The 25613-nt window shown below is 40.7% G+C and overlaps 1 protein-coding gene across 4 annotated transcripts in view; it reads right to left on the minus strand.

The window, feature by feature from the left end:
• Window positions 1-694: 694 nt before the first annotated feature.
• The window catches only part of nrp1a (neuropilin 1a), a 197720-nt gene continuing 172801 nt past the window's right edge, over window positions 695-25613 (minus strand). For 3 of the 4 annotated variants that reach the window (XM_063044352.1, XM_063044350.1, XM_063044351.1), the window contains exons 14-18: window positions 13533-13703; window positions 8754-9025; window positions 6938-7034; window positions 5184-5237; window positions 695-3691 (exon numbers count right to left, since the gene is read on the minus strand). In XM_063044352.1, the coding sequence (XP_062900422.1) occupies window positions 3405-3691; window positions 5184-5237; window positions 6938-7034; window positions 8754-9025; window positions 13533-13703 (881 nt within the window). In that variant the 3' untranslated portion in view covers window positions 695-3404. Of the gene's footprint in view, window positions 3752-5183; window positions 5238-6937; window positions 7035-8753; window positions 9026-13532; window positions 13704-25613 lie in introns of all 4 variants that reach the window. The other variant, XM_063044353.1, reaches the window with a different exon arrangement.

The raw sequence follows: 25613 nt of genomic DNA on the forward strand, positions 1-25613 counted from the left end.
ACTGGGGAGGGCCCTGCACTGATTAGATGCCCAGAGATCTCCACTGATGAGACTCAGGGCACACATGCACAATGTACCCTTCAACAGTCAGCATTGTGCTCCCGTTTCATTACACACAACCTGGATGACGGGAGTCCTTGATGATGGATGCACTGCACAAGAAAGCAGCATCCATCATCAAGGACCCCCACCATCTAAGCCATGGGTCCCACACCACCAGGTTCAGTAACAGTATTATCATTCATCCATCAGGCTCCTGAACCAATGTGGATAACTTCACTGACCTCAACATTGATCTAAATCTACAACCTAGGGACTCAATTTCAAAGACTCTGCAACTTACGTTCTCAGTTATTTATTTGTTTGTCTGTTTGTTTATTTATTTGTATGTGTGCAGTTTCTCTTCTTTTGCACATTGGTTGTTTATCAGTCTTTGTTTGTCAAGTCGAGTCAAGTCAAGTCGCTTTTATTGTCATTTCAACCATAACTGCTGGTACAGTACACAGTAAAAACGAAACAACGTTCCTCCAGGACAATGGTGTGTAGTTTTTCATTGATTCTTTTGTATTTCTTTGTTCTACTGTGAAAGCCTGCAGGAAAATTAATCTCACGATAGTATATATTGACATATACGTACTTTGATAATAAATTTACTTTGAACTTTGAATATAGTAATCAACAATTGTAATCTGGCAAAAACATTTTAATATTCAAGAAATATACTTAGTGTACAGTTGAATAAATATAAGGCAGGAAAACCATTGTGAAAACCCTTCTGTTTAATGCACAGCATAGAAATATATACATATAGCAGATCTTCCTTTGATAAAATACAAACAAATATGAAAATTACAAAGAAGGAAAGAACACTCAACTTTTTTTCAAAGATAGTTTCAAAAGTTTTACATCCAAACTTTCTCAGGAGTCTCCACAATTTCCATTTAAAATTCCCAGACAATTTTATTCAAAGCTGTGTAGGAAATTATTTTAATGTGAGAACAGCATATTCACTATTTTATTACTTTATCGCTCTGGACTGATATGATTGTTAGAACATCATATGAAGATATAGAAAGGCAATGATTCTACATTTCCAACAAATGTTACTTCACTCTAAGCTGCATTATCTTGCATTCCAATGATTTCCATTCTCCTTCAGAATTATGCCTCTAATCATGATGAAGTAGCTATAACAAATAAAACATAATTGGCTCTTTGATATCTGCAAAATCAATGGAAATTCTTAGAGCTATTTTAGTTCTACTCAGTGGCATTTCCCATTAGCTCGATGTACCTTACTAGCTTTCGAGTGAGAATAATCATCTCAAGCAGGGTTTTGCTCAATGGCCAGGTTTACACCACAAAGTCAAGTGACAGAAGCCTCATCAATGATTCTCCTTAAGCTAACTTTCAGATTGTAGAGAATTACAAGATCGAGGTCAAGTACTTGCCAAAAGGAAACCCTCGATTACTTTATGGAGAATGGATAGTCCATCTCCTAATACATTTCTTAGCTTTCACTCAGTGCAAAGTGATGCTTGCGGTGTTAGGAGCACAGGGGAGGGGAAATGATGGAAGAGAGAGAATAATATTGAACTCAGCTCTCTCAACATTCATCAGTCACTTAAGCAATTAGTCGTGAGATGGACATATGAATTTGCTGGTCTTCCATGTTTATGCAGATGGTGTAAAGGAGAGCACTAATGGGCTCTTAATATGAATCCTACAGAATGCTATTTTAATACTGCCTTAGTTGCAGATAATTAATAATACCTTTCTCTACGTTTCTTCTAATTTATATATGCAGTCTGATTCATGCTGTTTACCTAATGAGAAGAGATAATAGTACACAGTAGTTTATAATGCTATAAACCTTCCACAACATGCATCAGGAATTTCACTGTTAGACGATGCGGATCTGAATTGTCAATACAGGAATGCTGTCTGTCTGCACACACAACAGACAGTTGTTCATCTAAGTCTGCAGTCCTCCATAATTACTTGTTTTTAAAAAAAATCGTACTGTTGTACGGGTACTTTTTGTCACATATTTAACAGGTTTGAATGCTGATTTGTGGAATCACAACAGTTTTGCTGTTTGTGAATGATTTATCTAGCAATTGCTTCCATTGCTCATTTAATTTGATTGAGTGGCTCAGTGCTACTATCACACACCGTGAACCCTGACCTTGCTGACTGAACAGGAAACGTAGAATAAACAGGAATTGCTGAAGGCTGTTGTGTTTTTTCACACAGCCTTAATGGTCAATACTGGGAATTATAGGACATTGCAGCTCGCGAGTAGATTGTACTTCCAGTTCCCATCATAAGAAACCACAAGTAAGTACTGTAGGAAAATTTTAAATTTAATTGAATCTTTGGAAGGCAGTAGTCATAGATCTGAGTACAAGATACAACACAACAGTATGAATTGTCTAGGCTTTCTGTGTGTCAGGAGTACAAATATTTTGAGTTAAGGCTTTTTTCTTTTCATTTTTAAAGCAACACATTACACAAGCAATAATACCATTAAAAAAGTTTAGAGAAAAAATTCAGAAGAGAACCTCTCACAGCAATACAAAACATGAAACAATACGAGAAACATGTTGATCAACTGTATCATTATAGATATCTTTAATTATTGTTCAATAACATTTTTTTCTTTTTTACTTAAACTGATAAAAAGAAATAAAATCAAATCTCTCCAACACCGTCCGTACAACACACTCATCTAAAGGAGAACAAGGAAAGAAAAATCAACCTTGTAGCGTGTATTTCAGTGCAAGCCATTGTTAATCCAGACCCCTGGCCTGGAGCCAATCACAATGTTATCAGCGTACAGGCAGTTGCCCTGTATAGCATGTTAACAAGTCTTAGTATTTACCCTTGTTATAAAGGATATGACCCCCTCCCCCCTCAGCGTCCAGTGAGGCTTAATGCTAATTGTTTTCAAAATGGGGCAGGTGGGAAAAATTAAAATACTGCATACTCAAAGTATAAAATCTGGACTAATATACAAAAACATAGGTATTTAAAGCCCTTTGGAAACATATTCTGTGAAGCTAATTCATTATACAAATAGAATGATACAAATTTATAACTCTTTACAGAAAATGATAAATACTTGTAAAATGATCTCACTTGGTCTCAACACCAGCATTTGTTCATTTAAAACTTTAATTTAAAAATTAAAAAGCAGACTGTACATAATTCATTTCTTTTTACATAGCATCCCGTTTGATTGCTTTAACAGTTGCTCCTGAGAAAAGCTTGGCTCAGTCACAGACCAGCATTATCCAGAGCTCTTCTTGTCTTTCCAAAGACAAACAACTACAAAAAAAAATTCCACAGTTCCAGACGACCTTCCTCAGCCACTTAAACCCCACCCCCCGAGTGCTCCTGTTTCATGCCTCTGAGTAGGAGTTCTGTGAGTTCAGCTTATCCTTTTTCAGTTTCACTCCGTCCACAAGTTCAAAATTGTAGCTCTCAAGTGCGGATAGATTCCTGTCAGCCAGAGCACTGTGCCAGCAAGCGCAGTACAGGACAACTCCACAGATGGCCCCCAAAATGACTCCCAGGGCACTCATCGCTATGATCGTAATAAGAATAGGGTCGAGGGTCTTCAGCATGTTTCCAGGACCTCCAGGGCTCTCATAGAAAGTCTTATCCGTGAAATCCTCAGGGTCTCCAGCTGCAATAAGTACATCGATGGTTTTTGAAAAGCCTGCTCTTCAGAATTATTTGCTTGTTTCTACATTAGTGATACATAATTAGGACAATGAAGGCCTATGATTGTACATTTTATACTCAGATTTGCAGGTAAGAATAAGAATTCAGCAAAAATATTCCCAGTTTCCTGAGAATTGATGGTGGGGAGGGAAGGGATTGCATATTTGCACTTGTAATGGCAAAGGATGGCACATTGAGAAATGAAAAACTTGTTCAATAAGATCACGGATAATCTGACCTTGACCTCAGCTATATTTTTCTGCCTATTCCCCAAGATCATTGATTCATGTTTAAAACAATCCAGCACCTTCTGGACTTGCCTTTTACTTATTCTGCTCCTCCCCCCATTTCACTGCAGCTTAATACCTGCTTCATTTCTAAGCTCTGAAGTGCTATATTGTGCCAGAAGCAGGATACAGAACCATCGTCGTGAATGCCCAATGAACTCTAAATATTAAATCATGCTTAAAATGGATGCAATGAACGCAGATGCTGAAAATCTGAATAAAACAAAAAAATGCTGAAAAAAAATCAACAAGTTATGTGGCATCGGTGGAAGAGAAAACAGGGATAATGTTTCAAATCAAAGATCTAGTCCTGATGACAAGTTGATGACTTGAAATGTTAACTCTTTCTTCTCTCTCCACAGATACTGCTTTATTTGTTGACTATTTCCAGCATTTTTTGTTTTTACGTGTTATTTATATTTATTGAAGCTTCTTTGTGTTCTCTTGCTGTCTTGCCTATACTTGTGTCATCAGCAAATAGACTACAGTGCACTAAATCCCTTCACCCAAGTAATTTTTATGGACTACAAGCAGCTGCGATCTCGATATTGACATCATTGGACCAGAGATCATGGAATGTGGTTCCCAGGGATCAACCACCTCAGAACAACATCAGACTCAGTCGGATCTTCTGAGAATCAGGTGCAGGTTCATAACCAGATCCAGACCTCGGTGAATTGTCTGGCATAGGTCAGTCATTATAAAATAAGTCGAGCGCTTATGGGTACAGATGTGACACTGCACAACACTGGAGCACTGTACTGGAGAAGTGAACATCAGGGATGTGATAAGTGGAGGAGCAAGTATTTGGACGTGCATGGTTAATAGAAAACCTGTTTCTCATAAGTGGAAGTGGTTTTGATTACAAAGTTGGCCTTTTCTACAAAATAACTTCCCCCCCATTGTTGTAGGCTTACAGCAGCTATTATCCTACCCAACTGACCATCATGCCCTCAGGTCTGAGATGTAGTGTAGGACTGGTTTTAGAATTAATTTCCTGTAACTAATGTTAAGGTTGGCAAGCTAAAGAAAAGGCAATAGACCATGTGTTGAGGAATATCGAAGCAGCATCAGTGCAAATCTTTGTCTTTTTCTGCCCATGGCCTGTGATAATAAACATGTTAATGTTCTGCTTCATTTGCTGGAGCAATGACTAAAGGGACTTACCAGTAGGAAAAATTGATGTAGAACCATCTGAACCTGGAAAGGCATCCCTGGGAGCTATATTAAGTTAAAACATTTGATTAGTGTAAGAAGTGTTCTGCGAAAGCAATTTTTCCTAAATTTCCTTTCTGCAGATACATTTAATCTATTAAATCATATATCTCTCTAATTATATTTCATTATTCATAAACGGGTCCACAAGAGTGTGTCTGATTCAGCATCTAAATTAGTGCTGGTGGAAGCTTTACATAGTCATATTCTTTTTAGATTCAACTCCTGTATAATCTATGTAAACATAGTTACAACACAATTGATTTTATATTCTACATTAATACCTGCTGATTCATAAAGATTTACAGCAAAACCTTCTGGATTACCCATTCAGCCTCATCTCCAAGGCATTTGGATCTGACCAGATCTTCTAGATTTACAATTTTCCAGCTCACAACGGAGGACGATTGAATTTTAGGCCGTATTTACCTCTAATCTAATCTTGATCCCAACCTGATATTTTGAGGAGGTCATTCAACAACTTCAGCCTTACTTGTTGGGAGCCAGTTTTCATGAATGGTGTGTGTTGGTTTTCAGGATCCAGTAACAGTGTCTCTTTCCTAAGGTCTAGCATCTAAAGGCCGAGGTTAGAGGTCTCAAAAAGGATGAGCACAGAAAAGCATACGTACACTACTGCCAGCAAGTTCTTGACACGATTTTGACTCAGAAATAATTTGGTGTTAATTGCTCACTGCTGGGTCGAGATATTGGAACTCCTGTACTGAAAGCCCTAAGGGCGTACAGTGACAACAGCCATTCAACGCAGTAGCTCTTCACTGCTTTCTCAAGGACTGTTAGAACCGGGTAAATGAAAGTGACTTTACCAGCAATGCCTATGGTAAATTAATAAATTAATAAAAGGCAGCAAGAGCCAGCTTCAACTCACAAGGTGATGGAGAACAAGTAGAGTCTATTCATGGTGTGAATGCTTGCTTCATGCTTTAGAGCAAGGAGGGAAAGAAAGGGCCAACATGAAACTGTGATCCTAGATCAGTGTTATGCCATTACTGTTATTGATCAACAAGGAAGTGTGCAACGTTACACTTAACTGAGGTCAGAGCAAGAGTCTAGCCTGAACTGTGGTCATGAAGCTCGTGTGCTGTGGACTTAAAGGCATCCATTAGTCTTGCAAGACCATGGATCTGCACCTGGAAAGTCTTCACTCTCCAGGGCACAGGCCTGGGCAAGGTTGTATGGAAGACCGGCAGTTGCCCATGCTGCAAGTCTCCCCTCTCCACGATACTGATGTTGTCCAAGTGAAGGGCATTAGGACCCATACAGCTTGGCACCAATGTCGTCGCAGAGCACTGTGTGATTAAGTGCCTTGCTCAAGGACACAACACGCTGCCTAGGCTGGTACTTGAACTCACGACCTTCAGATCGCTAGTCGAACGCCTTAACCACTTGGCCACATGGACTACTTTAGGAAAATTACAAGTATACAGACCACCATTTCACTTCAACAGGCTACCGCAATTCAAGAAGGTTGATCTGAACCCCTTTCTGAAGGGAACTTAAGGGTGAGCAGTTAATGCTGGCCTTGCCAGTGACTCAGTCAACAAAAAATGGAAAATGGCATAATTGATTCCCAGGTGAAGTCCTTGTCAGGTGCCAGGCTCTGACATTTGTGAAGGCTCTGGTAGAATTTCACTTGAAAAGACTTTAAAGAATATAAAACAAAGTAGCAGACTTTACAGAGAACTCACCCATGCATTCATTTGGATTCCCGTTGCTCACTACCTCCACATCGTGCACTGCCACTTCTCCTCGTTTACCTTTTCCTACGGTTACTTCCAGGCCAACCTTTAGAGAAAGAAGGTTTTAGAGGCTTGAGCAAAGTGACAGACACACAGTCAGAATCACAAACAAATGGCTTCATCTATAATCAAATGGTCAAATTCAAACTGTAATGCACAAGTTAATGGAAAATTCCGGTAAAATTTCAATCTGATTCCTGAATCTAACCAAAGAAATCAGCACTGTATCTCAGCTTAAGTTACTCAACACTGAACTAATTGTATGTCAGTGATTTGACAACAAAAGACAGTTTCCATTCACCATGTTTTATACTTCTCCCTGTAGCCCTCAGTTCTTGTTCACTTCTCTAAAATTTAATATTGTATTATCTCCTTGGCAGTTCATTTCACATGCCTTTAATGCCTGCAGTCTGGTGACATAGTGGTTAGGTTATTAGACTTGAATCTAGTCTATTGATCCAGAAATATACTGTAAGTTTGTAGACTGCTGCAGAATTTAAATTCAAGTAATAAGCCTGAAATAAAAAGAGCTAGACCTGTTTATGGTCATCATGTGATTACTAGGTCAGTGGAAGAACCCAATTGGTTCACTAAAGTTGTTCAAGAAGGAAATCTGCCACCTTTATTCCTTCTGGCCATTATCTCACTCCAGCTGATTCTGAAATAGCCCAGCAATCCAACAGATTCATGACGAATTCTGCCCCTGCCAGTGTCCATATCCATTAAAACCTCCCAACAGAGGGTGGAGAGCATATGGAACAAGCTGGCCAGAAAAAGTGGTTGAGGCAGGTACAAAAATTTGAAGTTCGAAGTAAATTTATTATCAAAGAAACGTTTATGTCACCATATACTACCCTGAAATTCATTTCCTTGCTGACATTCACAGTATATCAAAAAAGTACAATGAAATCAGTGGAAAAAAAACCTACACTCAAACAAATAAGGACAACCATTGAGCAAAAGAAAACAAACTGTGCAAATACAAAAAAAATAATGATACAAAAAAATAAAATTTTGAATCAAATTATTTCTGGGTCAAGCTTGTGTCAAGAACTTGCTGGCAATAATAATAAATAATTAACAAATACTATTGAGAACCTGAGTTGTAGAGTTCTTGAAGGTGAGTCCATAAGTTGTGGAATCAGTTACTGTTGAGCTGAGTGAAGTTATCCACTCTGGTTCAGGAGCCTGATGGTTGATAACACCAGTCACTTCTACAACAAACTGATTTAAGAAGCACTTTGATCTTTGATAGGTACACGGATAGGCAGGGTTTAAAGATATATGGACTGAATGCAGGAAATTAAGAATTGCTGTGGTGGTGGGGGGTGGGGGGTGGGGGGTCACCATGGTTGGATGGACACATTGGACCAAAAGGCCTGTATCCATCCTGGATTGTTCTATGACTCTATGTCTCTATCTATGCTTCTGCTTTTCATCTACTATGATGCCCCCATCTCAAACTTGTACATTCTAGCTTGTCACGCTGGAGGCTTCTCTTAACTGAAGAGTATAATGTTGAATTGTTAATATCTTTCTTGTAAATGTTGTTTCTCTGATGCCATGTGGCCGTGATGCTGAGGTGTTTCACATGGGCACACATGCACTTGTGCATATGACAATGAAGTCAACTACGATTTTGACTTTGATTTGGGTAGGTAAATATTTGAACTATATTAAGATTTGATTATGTGATTCAAAGATATTTACTTTAAATATAGATTTCAAATCATTCTGTAATGCTTTAGTGAATTGCTGGAGTTACCTGATAGTTGTGCGACGATCGCGGGAGCAGTACTCGTCCTTCCTGCCAGTGGCTACCCTGAGGTCCACCCACCGTCCAAAGGACATTAGTAGGGAAGCCACCCATCAGCTTCCTCTGAATCACATTCAAACTGCTGCCTTGAGTTCCACGGATTTGGTACCAAAAAACCAAGCAATGGCCATAATTCGCAAGTGGTAATGAAGGGCTCCATAGGCGTGCAAATTGTCCTTCCTTTTCTCCAATTTTTTCGGTGTAAATAAAATTGTCTCTACCTACATGGACACAGAAAAACACTTCCTTCCTTTAGTTATGATCAAGGAAGCATTGGACTAAGAAATAAAAACAAGGTTTATCACTGCTATTACTTCTATACTCCTGCACCAGCTCATCAATCATTGTTTGCTCTTAATTGAGTCATTAATATAAGGTATTAAATGATACCTAATCTTCCAAAACATCTATCTGTGTTCAGCTATTCACCATTCAATCCATTGTCTGTCACAGGGAAAATTTCTCTTTACTACGTCTCAGTCAAATAAATCCAAGATGTGCCATGGAGTGTAAATTTCTATCTCTAACTATCAGTGTAAATTTTAACACTGCTTCAAACTGGACACCTTGCACTTACTCATGACAATTGATCAATACCCTAGCTGTTCTTGTTGGAAGATTTTTCATTAAATCTTCCTTTCCTAGTCTCACTTGTTAATTCTTAGCATCTGCTTCTCAAACACTCTGATTTTATAATACTCCTTTAAATTTATCTATCTCTGTTCGGTTTCACTCTGTTTCTCTCTGCATGTTTCTTCAGCCTTCCACACCTTCAACACTCATTCATCTGATTTGCATCAGCTGTACTTTCCCCCTCCCTCCTCTTCATTTAAAATCAAAGACTTTGTTCTTTAGAATCCAAAACACATGCTAAATCCCTGGAGTAAATATAGAAGTGTAAGAAAGGAAAAAGAAAAGATACATAATAGGCCTTGCTCAACTTGGCTAGAAGTAACAAGTCACAGTGATCAGTGCTGGGGCCTCAACATTTTACAATTTATGTATATGATTTGAAAGAAGGCACCAAAGTCATGGCTTCTGTGTTTGCTTACGATACAAAGTTAAGTAGGAAAATAAATTGAGAAGGGATTATAGATAGGTTAATTGAGAGGGAAAATACTGGAAAATGAGATGTAGGAAAATACAGAATTCTCCATTTTGACAAGAAAAATAAAATGAAGCAAACTATCTAAATAACGAGAGGCAGCTCGTATCCAATGCATGACTTACAAAAGCCTAGCATTAAGTTACAGCAAGGTTTTAAGAAAGCTAACAGATCATTATTGCCTATTGGTAATTGAACTGAACAAAAGAATAGGGATGTTATTCCATTATATATGGCACTGGTGACACCACAAATGAAATAGTGCATATAGTATTGGTCTTCTTACTTGAGGAAGGCTGTTAATGCATTGGAAGCATGTCACAGAAGGTCTACAAAACCGATGACTGGAAGGTTTCTTACAGGTTAGGCTTGTGTGCGATGAAATTTAGAAGAGTGAATGGGACTTGACTGAATTAGATAAAATCTCAGGGTGGGCATGGTGATTCCTCTATTTGGAGACTCTAGAACAAGGGATCAATAAAACAGTTGTGGATTTAAGACAGAGATGAGGCTTTTTTCCTCTCTCCCAGGGTCATGAGTTGTTTGAGCTCTCTTCCACAAAGGTGGGGGTGGTGGTGGAAACAGAGCCTTGAATATTTCTAAAGGCACTTGATCACCGGGGCTGAAAGGTTACTATGGGTAACCAGGAATGCAAAGTTGACATTACAATTAGATCTTATTAGCTAACAAAAGTGGTTTGAGGGAGGTCTACAAGCTGTTCCTGCTCCTAATGCTTTCTTCATGTTTCTCTGAAAGTCATTCCACAACTAAAATTTGCCTGAAAACTAAACCATGTCTAAGTACTTCTTCAGGTCCAATTTGATAATTGTGTTTTATTTGTTATCATCTCTGGAGTGCTTTTGGGACAATTATAATATCAGCAGCACTATTTGCAGTTGCTGATGTATAAGCCACCTAGATTGTCAGATATTTCATCAGTCGTAAAGTTAACAAACTGGTAGTCCAGGCTCTTGGATCCACAAGCCAATTGTGGAATTTAAATTCAGTTAATTAAATAATCCAGAATTTAATATAAAAGCTACTTTCACCAATTTGACATGAAATTACCAAAGTGATGTAAACCCTGTTTTGTTCACTACCATAATTCAGGGAGAAAATTTCCCACCTTTACCTGGCGAACACAGGCCTGTCGGATGCGGTTGACTTTCAGTGTCATAAAATCTCCTTACATGGTTCAATTATTATTGTGGAACTGCTCCTATGAAGCATGTTGGCATGTGTTGTTATGGTGAAGGAGCTATGTTGATTGGAACTGATAGGACATAAAACAGTACCATATGGGGACAGGCCATTCAGCCCATGATGTCAAATTAAACTAATCCCTACTGCCTCTAATTGATCCATATCCCTCCGTTCCTGGCATATTCATATGCTTATCTAAAACCCTCTTGAACATCACTGTTATATCTGCCACTACCACCAGGGCAGCCAATTACATACTCTGTGTAATACAAAACTTCCCTGGCATGTATTTAAGTTTTTTCCCTCTCAGCTTAAAGCTATGCCCTTTATATATGAGAGTTGGAGGAGCATCCATAGTTAAATAGGACAACTTTTCTTTCACTTCAAGCAATTGCTTGCACACAATAGGGACATCAATGGTAGTGTAGCAGTTAGCATAACACCATTACTGCGCCAGCAATTGCACGTGGGTTCAATTCCACCACTGTCTGTAAGGAATTTGTACATGACCATGTGAGTTTCCTCTGGGTGCTCCAGTGGCCTCCCACATTCCAAAGACATGCAGGCTGATTGGTCACATGGATGTAATTGCACAGTGTGTGCTCATTGGGCTAGAAGGCCATGTTACCATGCGGTATCACTAAATAAAATAAAAATAAATAAAATAAAGATGATTTGTTTTTAAACGTTGTTGTCTGTTAGATATTGAGCTGTTTTGGTTTGAGTTCTGTAAAGTCAATCCAAATCCTCTCCCTCACTAACCTCATTCCCATTCTCTCTGCCTCCACAGCCGACTGCATATTTAGACACATAGAAACAGTGCGATCTGATATTCTTTTTAAAAAAGTACAGACCCCACTCCTACTTATTTATTTGTGCGAAAAGTACTCAGTTTTAAAAGGAGAAAGCAGCTCTCCTCTCCCGCTCCCTTTCTTTTCTGCTTCCCTTCCTCCAGGCATTGCCACAGGGGGATTGACAAGTTATTTTGAAATTTATTTTTCTCACCAATACTTTCCTCCCTCCCTGTCTCTGAAGGTTATTGCTAGCTGAGTTATGATCCCACTGGTGGCAACTGCTGGCTAGAACCCTCCTAGGTTATCATTCTGCTTCCGTGAGCTTTGAGCTTCTGTGTTCACTGGGGGATGAATTAACCTTGAGGGGAGGCAGTGTCCCAGTGAGAGCTGACCCCTCCCCATCCCACTAGGCCATTACTAGCCGCCCATACTGGGTGCACTGAGGCTTGCTTCCATTTTCTCAGGTGAGATCGGCAGGAGCAGAGATCAAATCTGACATCTGTGGGAAGCAGCCAATTTCTTATCCAGCTGAACAGCTGACACATCTCAAAATAACAATCCTCTCAGTTCAATACTGAATTTAAAAAAGAATGTAATAAAGTTCTTTTCAGCTGGTTGCCAACAGCAACGAGCTGTTTGAAAACCTGTAATCATCTCAATTCAGGTGTCACAAATGTGAAATAGAACATTATGAAGTTGAGCACATTGTGACCAATTATTCTTGATTGTTCTAGGGTGACAGAAGACACTGCAGCATGATAAACCTGGAGAATTGATCCAGTGAGGTAGCTAAAGAAACTTAAATTCATATAATTAAAGAGCTCTAGAATAAAAAAGCTCGTGGCAGTCATGATGACCTTAAAACTGGTCATCATAAAAAAATTGGCTCATAAATATTCTTCAGGGAAGGACGTCTGCTATTATGCCCCTGTCTGGCCGAAATATACTCCAAGTTGTTTCACAGAAACATTATCCAAAGGGAAATGACAGCATACTATGAAGGAACTATTAGAAAAGTTGATCAACAGAGTGGGTAGATATTTTAAAAGAGAACTAAGAGTAAAGATACTACAGATGTTGGAAATTCAGAGCAACACACACAAAATACTACAGGGGCTCTGAGGGCCAGACAGCATTCATGAAAAGGAATAAACAGTCAATATTTTGGGCCGAGACCCTTCATTAGGACTCATCCAGAGTAGGGAGGCAATTTTAGATATTGCAGGCAAACACATCCTTCTAAAGTTGATGCAATTAAATTTATGAATATCTATCTGATCAGATTTTAAGAGTTGTGTAGGGATAGAGGAGAAAGGGAAAGCCAAAGCCATGGATGGGAATTCTAAAAGCAAAGTGATCCTAGTCTGGAAACCAAAGTAAATGTAAAGTAAACCAAAGGAAATCAGAGCTTGTTGCAAGTTAAACTACTGGGAGCAGCAGAGTTTCAGATAGAAGTAGGACAAAAAATATAGAAAAAGGACCTGCATGGTCGAGTCTTGAAGTCGTGAAGAATGGATAGCTTTAGTCAGATAAGTTCCTGGGGGTCTTTCTCGAGAGCATTACAGTCATGTAACAAGTCGGATTCAAAGAAATGTCTTGCAGAGGATGTCATTTCACATTTCTTACCCATTGTATAATTTCCATCTGGCCCAGTAATGGTGGATTCACCTTTTCCAAAATGGACTTCCCACTTAAAGTCTGCGGATTCATCATGATGCCAGTCACAGAAGCTCTGTCGGGCCGTGCTCCCAAACTTACAGTTGAAACCAGGCGCCTCGTTGAAGGGAGGGAAACGACCTGCAAGATAGATAGGACTTCATAATTCACGCCGATCGTTGCAGTAGCTCAAAACACCAAAATATAAGAATAGCCTTCTAACAAACTTCAACAGATTCTGGAGATTCAGTGGATTGTATGGGTGCATCTACAAGAGGTGCTGTTTCAAGAAGGCATCTTCCCTCATCAAAGAAACCCACCATCTGGGCCATGCCATCTTCTCACAGCTATCATTGGCCAGGAGGTACCAGTAGCCTAACGTCCCACACCACTAGGATCAAGATCAGCTGCTTCCGCTCAGCCACTTGGTTCTTGAACCAAGTATCACTACAACACTAACCATTTTGCACTAAAATGGACTTCATTTTTGTTCTACTTGTGTTCTTTCTTGAAAAAACTGGGTATAATTCGCATTTATGTTTTTTTTGTAAATGCTGCTTCTCGCTACCCCAGCATAATAAGAGACCCCACCAACCCCAGACATTCAGTCTTCTCCCCTCTTCTATTGTCCAGAAGCCTGCAAGCACATACTACCAGGGCCAGGCACAGCTTCTATCCTGCTGCTATAAGGCTATTGAATAATTCCCTGGTACAATAAGATGGACTCTTCACCTCACAGTCTATGTCGTTATGGTCTTGCATTGCACTTTATTCTGCATTGTTATTGCTTTACCTTGTCCTACCTCAATGCATTGAGTAATAATCCGAACTGTACGCACAAGCTTTTCACTGTATCTCGGTACATGTGACAATTATAAAGCAATTCCAATTCTAGTATGATGTTATGAGCTTGCAATGCTGCTACAATTAAGATTTTCAATGCACTTGTGCATATGGCAATACACCAGACTTTGACTACCTGGAACAAAACCAGAGTTGTGATGGGAAGATCATGTATTCTATTTGATAGACGGCCTGTAGGGAATGCCACAAGCCTTTCTCAGGACCCCAGCTGCTATTGATTTTGTTTTGTAAACTCTGCTCAATCAAGGTGTGAGATTTCAGTCAACTCACAAGAATGGAGACTATGCGACTGTAAAGTCAAACATTACCATGGTAACCACAAATGGATCCATGGTACAAATTCAGTGTTATAGATTTTCATTGATTTTCGTTGGAGGTTCAAACTTGGCCTTTCCTTGCCTCAATGCACCATATTCCATCGACGGGTGAGGTTATTTTTACTATTTCTCTCGGTAACTACTAAGGAAGGCTGATGGTGCCAGAGAGCACGTGAAGATTTCGCTGCGTTCTGCCGGGATACAGTCAAATGTCACAGCCTGGAGAAGCCAGAATTCAGCTCACAATTGTTTAAAAGCATGATTTTCTTGCACATATTCGCTAAAATATGTACAGCAAAATCATGCAGACCAGACTTGATGTGCTGAGTGGCCTAATTCTGCTCCTATGGCCTTACGGTCTAAAACCAGATATTTTGTAACCAGGAGTCCCAGATCATAATAAATGAAAAAGCAGAAGTGAAGCTAGGAAACTACATTTCTTCATCAGCTGTTTATTTAATCTCCTCCTAAATGTTGTGATGCCTTGGTTTTGATGGCCACTGATGATAATTCATTCCAGCCTCAAATAAATGTTTGTGTAAAGCAAAAATATCTACTAACTTCCTCTTTGCTGTATTTAGAAGTGATCCAGATTTATGGCATCCCATCCACCCTTAGCTGATTTACTGATCAGTGGGGAAAATTCCTTTCATTTTTTCTGTTTTAAACCTAATTAGATCTTCCTTGACCTTCACTCCTTTGGTGATTACAGCTTCTTAGAGTCTCCCTGTGCTGTCAATAGGAGAGTGAGGATAGCTCTATAGTTTCCTGTTGTGCAGACTCATAAATCTAAACCAATCAGCTAATGGGCCACCAGGAAAACTGACCACATAATATACTGGAATGAGAATTCCTTTGGTCATGATGTGGTGCAGAACAAGGAACTCACTAGTAAAGGTTTAATTATTCAACAGTCCACTAGTACTACTGACTGAAAATGTCAATCATTAACCCAGAATTTCCACCTACACACTAATTCTATTACTCAGGTTGTAAATATAAATATGAAGATTTGCTCTGTTTTGCTAAATGCTTACAATTAAATATAAACAAATGAATAAAATGTAAATGCACACTGTGCTGGTTTTCAGCTGCAACAACCTGCATTCAGTCCTGAGGTCCGGTCCTATCCAGGTGAAGATTGCATCTTCTCTGTTGGGATGATATGGTTTCCCCTACATCCCAAAGAGCATGCTGGTTAGTAAGTTAATTGGCCATTTTAAATTGCCCCTGTGGTGCACAGGAGTGGTAGAATTTAGGGGCGGCTTATTTGAGATTCAAGATTATTTAATGTCATTTCCTGCACACAAGTGTAAGGAGAATGAAGTAATTGTTACTCCGAATCCAATGCAGCACAAAAAACAAACACAAAATATAAAGAACACAATAATATTAACAAAAAACATACAATAAATATAAATACATAAGATAAGTAGCTTATATACTGTAGATCAGCGGTCCCCAACCACTGGGCCACGGACCGGTACCGGGTCGCAAAGCATGTGCTACCGGGCCGTGAGGAAACAATATGAGTCAGCTGCACCTTTCCTCATTCCCTGTCACGCACTGTTGAACTTGAACATAGGATTGCCAACTGTCTCGTATTTGCCGGGACATCTCGGAAATTGGGCTAAATTGGTTTGTCCTGTATTTCCCCCGCTAAGGTACAGCGTTCCTATGAAACCTTTCGTGCCGAAATGGCGTGAAGCGAAGAAGCAATTACCATTAATTTATATGGGAAAAATTTTTGAGCATTCTCAGACACAAAAAATGACCTAACAGATCGTACCAAATAACACATAAAACCGAAAATAAATAACACTAACATTGTAAAAGCAGGAATGATATGACAAAATGGATAATGGATCTGAATGTGTGGCTGAGGAACTGGCGCAGGAAGCAAGGATTTACGTTCTTGGACCACTGGGGTATGTTTCGGGGTAAGGATGAATTGTACGAAAGGGACGGGTTGCACCTTAATAAGCGGGACACCAGCATTCTGGCAGGCAGGTTTGCCTCTGCAACACGGGTGTGTTTAAACTAAGTAGTGGGGGGGAGGGGATGAACTGGAAATATAAGGATGGAGATAAAGGGAAAGTGAGAATAAGGAAAGTTAAGAAAGACAGCAGAATCAACAGAGCAGAAAGCTCAAGAAGGGATCGTACAGTATGGCCAAGTGAAATAGGAATTGAAATGGGAGGTGAGGGGAGTAATGAATTAAAAGTATTATACATGAATGCACGGAGTATAAGAAATAAAGTAGATGAGCTTGAGGCTCAGTTGGAAATTGGTATGATGTTGTGGGAATAACAGAGACATGGCTTCAAGTGGACAGGGCCTGGGAAATGAATATTCAAGGGTATACGTCCTATCAAAAGGACAGACTGATGGGCAGAGGGGTGTGGGGTGGCTCTGTTGGGGAGGAATGATATTCAGCCCCTTGTGAGGGGGGACATAAAATCAGGAGACATAGAGTTAGTATGGATAGAACCGAGAAATTCTAAGGGTAGAAAGACCCTAATGGGAGTTATCTACAGGCCCCCAAACAGTAGTCTGGATGTAGGCTGTAAGTTGAATCAAAAGTTAAAATTGGCATGTCGCAAAGGTAATGCTACAGTTGTTATGGGGGACTTCAATATGCAGGTAGACTGGAGGAATCAGGTTGGTACTGGACCCCAAGAAAGGGAGTTTGTGGAGTTCTTCCGAGATGGATTCTTAGGACAGCTTGTACTGGAGCCTACCAGAGAGAACGCAATTCTAGATTTAGTGTTGTGCAATGAACCGGATTTGATCAGGGACCTCGAGGTAAAGGAGCCATTAGGAGGTAATGACCATAATTTGATAAGTTTTAATCTACAATTTGAGAGGGAGAAGGGAAACTTGGAAGTGTCAGTATTACAGTTGAACAAAGGGAACTATGGTGCTATGAGGGAGGAGCTGGCTAAAGTTCAATGGAACAATACCCTAGCAGGGATGACAGTGGAACAGCAATGGCAAGTGTTTCTGGGAATAACGTGGAAGGTGCAGGATCAGTTTGTTCCAAAGAGGAAGAAAGATCCTAAGGGGAGTAAGGGGAGGCCGTGGCTGACAAGGGGAGTAATGGACAGTATAAAAATAAAAGAGAAGAAGTATAACATAGCAAAGACGAGTGGGAAGCCGGAGGATTGGGAAATTTTTAAAGAGCAACAGAAGGTAACTAAAAAGGCAATACGCAGAGAAAAAAATGAGGTACGAAGGTAAACTAGCCAAGAATATAAAGGAGGATAGTAAAAGCTTCTTTAGGTATGTGAAAAGGAAAAAAATAGTTAAGACCAAAATTGGGCCCTTGAAGACAGAAGCCGGTGAATTTATTATGGGGAACAAGGAAATGGCAGACGAGTTGAACAGGTACTTTGGATCTGTCTTCACTGGGGAAGACACAAACAATATCCCAGATATAATAGTAGCCAAAGGACCTAGGGTAATGGATGAATTGAAGGAAATTTATATTAGGCAGGAAATGGTCTTGGATAGGCTGTTGGGTCTGAAGGCTGATAAGTCCCCGGTCCTGATGGTCTGCATCCCAGGGTACTTAAGGAGGTGGCTTTAGAAATCGTGGACGCATTGGTAATCATTTTCCAATGTTCTATAGATTCAGGATCAGTTCCTGTGGATTGAAGGGTGGCTAGTGTTGTCCCTCTCTTCAAGAAGGGAGGAAGAGAGAAAACAGGGAATTATAGACCCGGTTAGCCTGACGTCAGTGGTGGGAAAGATGCTGGAGTCAATTATAAAAGATGAAATTACAACACACCTGGATAGTAGTAACAGGATTGGTCCCAGTCAGCATGGATTTATGAAGGAGAAATCGTGCTTGACTAATCTTCTGGAATTTTTTGAGGATATAACTATGAAAATGGACAAGGGAGAGCCAGTGGATGTAGTGTACTTGGACTTTCAGAAAGCCTTTGATAAAGTCCCACATAGGAAATTAGTGGGCAAAATTAGGGCACATGGTATTGGGGGCAGAGTACTGACATGGATTGAAAATTGGCTAGCTGACAGAAAACAAAGAGTAGCGATTAATGGGTCCCTTTTGGAATGGCAGGCGGTGACCAGTGGGGTACCGCAGGGTTCAGTGCTGGGACCGCAGCTGTTTACAATATATATTAATGATTTAGATGAGGGAATTAAAAGTAACATTAGCAAATTTGCCAATGACACAAAGCTGGGTGGCAGTGTGAAATGTGAGGAGGATGTTATGAGAATGCAGGGTGACTTGGACAGGCTGGGTGAGTGGGCAGATGCATGGCAGATGCAGTTTAATGTGGATAAATGTGAGGTTATCCACTTTGGTGGTAAGAACAGGAAGGCAGATTATTATCTAAATGGAGTCAAGTTAGGAAAAGGGGAAGCACAACGAGATCTAGGAGTTCTTGTACATCAGTCACTGAAAGCAAGCATACAAGTACAGCAGGCAGTGAAGAAAGCTAATGGCATGCTGGCCTTCATAACAAGGGGAATTGAGTATAAGAGCAAAGAGGTCCTTCTGCAGCTGTACAGGGCCCTGGTGAGACCACACCTGGAGTACTGTGTGCAGTTTTGGTCTCCAAATTTGAGGAAGGACATTCTTGCTATTGAGGGAGTGCAGCGTAGATTCACAAGGTTAATTCCCGGGATGGCGGGACTGTCATATGTTGAAAGATTGGAGTGACTGGGCTTGTATACTCTGGAATTTAGAAGGCTGAGAGGGGATCTTATTGAAACATATAAGATTATTAAGGGATTGGACACACTGCAGGCAGGAAGCATGTTCCCACTGATTGGTGAGTCCAGAACCAGAGGCCACAGTTTAAGAATTAGGGGTAGGCCATTTAGAACGGAGTTGAGGAAAAACTTTTTCACCCAGAGAGTGGTGGATGTATGGAATGCTCTGCCCCAGAAGGCTGTGGAGGACAAGTCTCTGGATGCTTTCAAGAAAGAGATGGATAGAGCTCTTAAAGATAGCAGAATCAAAGGTTATGGGGATAAGGCAGGAGGAACCGGATACTGATTGTGGATGATCAGCCATGATCACAGTGAATGGCAGTGCTGGCTCGAAGGGCTGAATGGCCTACTCCTGCACCTATTGTCTATTGTCTATAAATACACAGCCTATATAAAGTAGAAATAATGTATGTACAGTATAGTCGGGAAGATGAAGGCAAAACCGATTTGTGGGGGAAAAAATCGGCACGTACACGCACATCACATGCGCACGTCATGCATGCGCACACAGGTGCCCGCGCAAGGCTTCATGGTCATGGTAGTCTTTCCTGGGGTAAAGTGTCCCCGGGATTTGACTGCTACTTTTGTCCCTTATTTGGGAGTGAGAAACTTGGCAACCCTAAAAAAGACATGTTGAGGTGAGTTTAACCCTACTTGAACACTACCCCACGCCCCCCCCCCCACCCCCGGCGGTTGGTCCGCAAGAATATTGTCAATATTAAACCGGTCTGCAGTGCAAAAACAGTTGGGGACCCCTGCTGTAGATAGATTAAGTGTATGCCTATAACATGACTCTAGGCTGTACATAAGGTGGATGACGGGGAATAATGGAGTAGTGAGGAGTTAGTGGGTGGAGGTGTTATCAGCCTTACTGCCTGGTGAACGTAACTGGTTTTGAGTCTGGTCGTTCTCCTCCCTACTGGAAGTTGGTCAAACAGTCCAAGAGCAGGATGTGTGGGATCTTTAGTGATTTTACTGGCCCTTTTCTACACCTTTCTGTATACATATCCTTGACGGTGGGTAGGCTGGTGCCAGTGATGCATTGGGCAGTTTCAACTGCCCGTTGCAGAGCCTTGCTGTCCGCTGCAGGGCAGTTTTTGTATCAAGCAGTGATACAGCTTGCTAGGATGCTCTCTACTGCACATTTGTAGAATGGCGTCAGTGTGGAATATGGGGACAACAAAGTGGGGTTAGTACAGGATCCATGTGCTTGATAGTCAGCTCAAACTTGGGAGGCTGAAGGGCCTGGTCCCCTGTAACCTTATTCCAATAATATATGTCGGTAAAACAGTGAATCAAAGAATTTGCATTCCAATGCCCTCTCTCATTGAATCAGGATTAATGTGCCTCACATGAAGAAATATCTCCAAATAAAAAATATCTGCTCACAGGTTTACGGAAGTAATCACCAGAATGAGGGTATTGCAGTCTGGCTTTAGTGGGCAGAAAGTGGGCATGCTCGCTCACATCTGTTTATCAGGTAGATGTTGGAAATCACTGCTGGCATTAGCTGCATCAGAGGAGTGGGAGTGGTTTATTATCACTGCCTTTGTTTCCACTGATTTCTCAGCAGCCGCTCTGACTGAGAACAATATGAAGCTCGGTGACCAACACAATGCAAGCATCTTGTGTTGACTGTACTGTTGTACGATGAGTAGACTGGATAGGAATAGGGCAGCAGATTCACTGAGCACCTTGAGCAAAGTTCTGGATTGTGCTCGCTCTACGCTGACATACCCCCTGACCTTATGTTTGCAGGGAAGCGTGTCATTTTCTGAGCCTTTTGGCAACTTCAGCATACATTAAGTTCAAAGTTCAAAGTAAACTTATTATCAAAGTATACATGGTCCTGTGCCTTGTCCCATTTAATTGCACCCATACTATGACCCTCCAGGCTCTTCATCCATGTAGTTATCCAAACTTCCATTAAATGTTAGAATTGAGCCCGCATCTATTTCACTGGCCCCATGTTCTATCCCTCTATGCAATGCTCATTCAAATCCTTGTGCAGATGCAACTTCAACATTGTTACTATTCCTACCTACTCCAGGAGCTTATTGCAGATGCCAGATACTCTTTGCAAGAAAAATACACTCCTCAGACCCCCTTAAAAACACTAACCTCTCATCATAAACCTTTGCCTCTGCAGAATCTATCTACCCTATCTATGTCTCTTATAACTTTATCTGCCTCAGTCATGTCACCGCTCAGCTTCTTTCACTCCAGAATAAAGAACATACCCAGTCTATCCAATTCCTCCTCACCACTCGGACCCTTTAATCGAGGCATCCTCCTTGTGGATTTCTTCTACAACCTCTCTAACTTCAACAGGGTCATTCCTACAGGACGACAACCACAACTGCACACAATCCTGTAAGTGCAGCCTAACCTAAGTTTTGTTCAACTGTCATATGATATCCCAAATCTTATATCTATTAAATATCCAGTAAAAGGCAAGCACACCGTGAGCCTTCTACACCACTCTGGCTACCTACATTGCCACTTCCAGGAACTCGTATACTTGTACCCCAAGGTCAAGGTTTCAGCAACAATCCCCAGGGCCCTGCCATTCACTGTATATATTCTGCCTAGTTTAACTTGCCAAAATGCACCTCTATTTGCTGTGCCACCATGGAAGCTTTGCTTTAAGGCTGAAGCTTACTCTGGTTGCTACCATCCGAAGTGATAGGAAACTGCACAAATTTGAATGAGGTCCATATAGAAGTATATAAGGCCCATTTGGGCTCTTGTTTGTTGGTGGGAAACTGTTTCAAGTACCTTCTTTAATTGATCGCACCCTCTTCAGCAGGGGACCTGGTTTGGTGTAATGCAAAAGGTAGCTTTGTTGAACTGTACAAAAAAACAGGTGCAATTGAATTTCAAACTCATGGTCCTTTTGTGAACTGAGCTGGTTAAGCGAATGCAGTGTACCAGAGAGAAACTTTAAAACAAGGCTCATGCCTTTAGCCTTCTGAACTTAAAATAAGTAGGAGGGCATTCCTTCAACCTGCTGGAGCCTTAGGTCCCACATCATCAGGCTCAGGAACAGGAACAGCTATTACCCTTCAACCACGAGGCTCCTGATGGATAACTTCACTTACCACAACACTGAACTGATACCACAACCTATGAACTCACTTTCAAAGACTTTACAACTCATGTTCTCAGTATTATTTATTTAGTTACTTATTTATTATTAGTACTATTTGTTTCTTTTTTGTGTTTGCACAGTTTGTCTTCTTTTGCACATTTGTTTTTTGTCCGTCATGCGCAGTGTTTCATTGATTCTATTGTTTTTTTTTGTTCTATTGCGAATGTCTGCAAGAAAATGAATCTCAAGGAGAATACAGTTGCATACGGCATACATACTCTGTATACCTATGTATTATTGGGTGGGAATACGTATTTCATATCAGGGAAATAGAAACTTCACAAACTTCTCAATGGTTTGATTTTGAGACCCTTAAGCAGCTTGTTGGTTTTCTTTATAGCCTGAAAACAATGCATGATGCCAGCAGATACAGGCTCCAGGTAGAGTCGGTGGTGAGGAAGGCAAATGCCATGTTAGCATTCATTTCAAGAGGTGTCGAATATAAGAGCAGGGATGTGGGCTGAGGATTTACAAGGCACTGGTGAGGCCTCACCTTGAGTATTGTGAACAGTTTTGATTTCCTTATCTAAGAAAAGATCTGCTGGCATTTAAGAGGGTTCAGAAGAGGTTCACAAGGAGGGGTTCTGAGTTGGATGATCAGCCACGATCATAATAAATGGTGGGCAGGCTCGAAGGGCCGAATGGCCTACTCCTGCACCTATTTTCTATGTTTCTATGTTTCTATGATGCAGGGAATGAAAATGTTATCATAGGTGGAACGTTTGATGGCTCTGGGTCTGTACTCGTAGAGATTTAGAAGGATGAGGGGAGTTCCGATTGAAACCTTTCAAATGTTGAAAGGCCTAGACAGAGTAGATGTGGAAAAATTTTTCCCATGGTGGGGGAGTCTAGGACAAGAGAGCATAGCCGCAGGATAGAGGGGCACCCATTTAAAACAGAGATGCGGAGAAATTTCCTTAGCCAGAAGGTGGTGAATTTGTGAAATTTTTTACCAGAGGCAGTTGTGGAGGCCAGGTCATTGGGTGTATTTAAGGCAAAACTTGGTAGATTCTTGATTGGACACAGCATCAAAGGTTAGAGGGGGAAGGCTGGGTAGTGGGGTTGAGGAGGGGAAAAAAGGATCAGCCATGACTGAAAAGCGAAACAGACTTGATGGGCCAAATGGCTTAATTCTGCTTCTATGCCTTATGGTTTTATGAAATAACCAATGGTGCTCAGTTTATAATGTTCATAGTGCTATATCCCATTTGTACTTGCATATATATAGGGAGGATGTGACATCTATGTTATTGGAGAAACAATGATCTTATTGGTAAGATATTCATATGATTGCTCTGTGGCGGAGGTAGAAAACCATAATAACTATTGCCACCTACCTCATAAATAGGGCAGAGAAATGTCAGCAAACCTGTTAAATGTGTTTGCTAGCTATCAGAGATCCTAATTTCTAAATGTATATTTCCTGCTGCAAGGAAAATTTTTTGACACCCTTAATTATAACTGTCAGCAACATGTTGAAGGAAACTTCAATGAAAAATTCTAGGTACAATAACTATCAAGTGCAGGTTGTTTCTTCCCCAAATGCACTGAGAATTGCATGTACCTTGTTATAAGTTTTCAAATTAACAGTTTCGCTCATCCATGTCCTTAGGGAAAGTGTCTTTTCCCGGCTTGTCTTTTCCGGACACTAGGGGGCAACGGAGAGCTGGAATCCAGTCAGAGCGACATTGTTTCTGTGGATTGTGGGTTGACTGGAGGCTTTTCTAGTGCATTTCAGTAAGAAATTGCTTCCCTATCTAAAACAAGCAGATAGACATATGGGAGAGACTACTTTGCATTACTGTTGAGTATTGCTTACTGGAATTTGAATGTGCTGGGAGTGATACTTTAATCTCACCAACCACACAGTTGATGCTTCTGGCACAACAGTGACGTGGCAAAATTTTAAAAAAAGAAAATTTCATGGCATAGAAAATTAACTCCTCAAAGGGAGTGATGCACGAACTTACAGCTAATCAGATATTTCAGAAGCGTGGTTCGCACAAAACACTTCTTCAGTAGTTGGATTAAACTGGCATAAACTCTTGACCAAGCCCTGACTTGTAGGTTGAAGAAATATTCTTTGTTCACATTGCACTACTCTGAAAACACTTCCCACTATGAGAGGGCAGGGGAGAGTCAACCATTACTCCTAAAGCTGGCAAAAAACGTGCCTGCCTAATGGTCAGGTTGCTAGGGCTCTTGTGTTGTAAGCCAGAAAATCAAAGGCTTAATACCCCAGGAACTCCAAGCACAGGAGTCTAAATTCTGATGTTAAAAGAGCAGTGCATGGTGCTGCCATTTTGCACAAGATGTCAGGAAGTCTAGAAACATAGTGGTCAGTGCAATGCTATTATAGCTTGGGGTGTCGGAATTCAGGGTTCAGTTCCAGCGTCGTCTGTAAGGAGTTGTCCCCATGACTGTGTGGGTTTCCTCTGGGTGTTCTGGTTTCTTCCCACAGTACAAAGATGAACCAGTTATTAGCTTAATTGGTCATTGTAAATTGTCCTGTGATTAGGCTAGTCAGGGGTTGCTGGGCGGCGCAGCCTATTCCGTGCTGTATCTCAATAAATATATAAGCCTAGGAGCAGAGTTAGGCCATTCAGCCCATCCAGTCTGCACTGCCATTCCACCAAGGCTGATTTACTGTTAAATAGGTGGGTAGCACAGCTCGTTGGGCTGGAAGGGCCTGGTCAGCCCTGTATCTCTAAATAAAATAAGTAAACAAACTGCGGAGGAGTTAAAATACCTACCCCTTCATTTAAAACAGACTAGCTGATTAATGTCAGTTGCTGTATTTTGGAGCTTGGAGCTTGTTGTGTATAAATTGGCTGCTCATTTCCTATGTTGCCGAAGTGACCATACCATAAAATACAACACAGGCTGCAAAGCCTCTAAAAATGTCCTGAACTTGACAATGGAGTGACATAGATGGAAATCTTTCCTCGTCGCTTTCATACCATTAGCATTCTGCAG

This window comes from Mobula hypostoma, chromosome 3 (assembly GCF_963921235.1).
Source record: "Mobula hypostoma chromosome 3, sMobHyp1.1, whole genome shotgun sequence".
Taxonomy (NCBI): Eukaryota; Metazoa; Chordata; class Chondrichthyes; order Myliobatiformes; family Myliobatidae; genus Mobula; species Mobula hypostoma.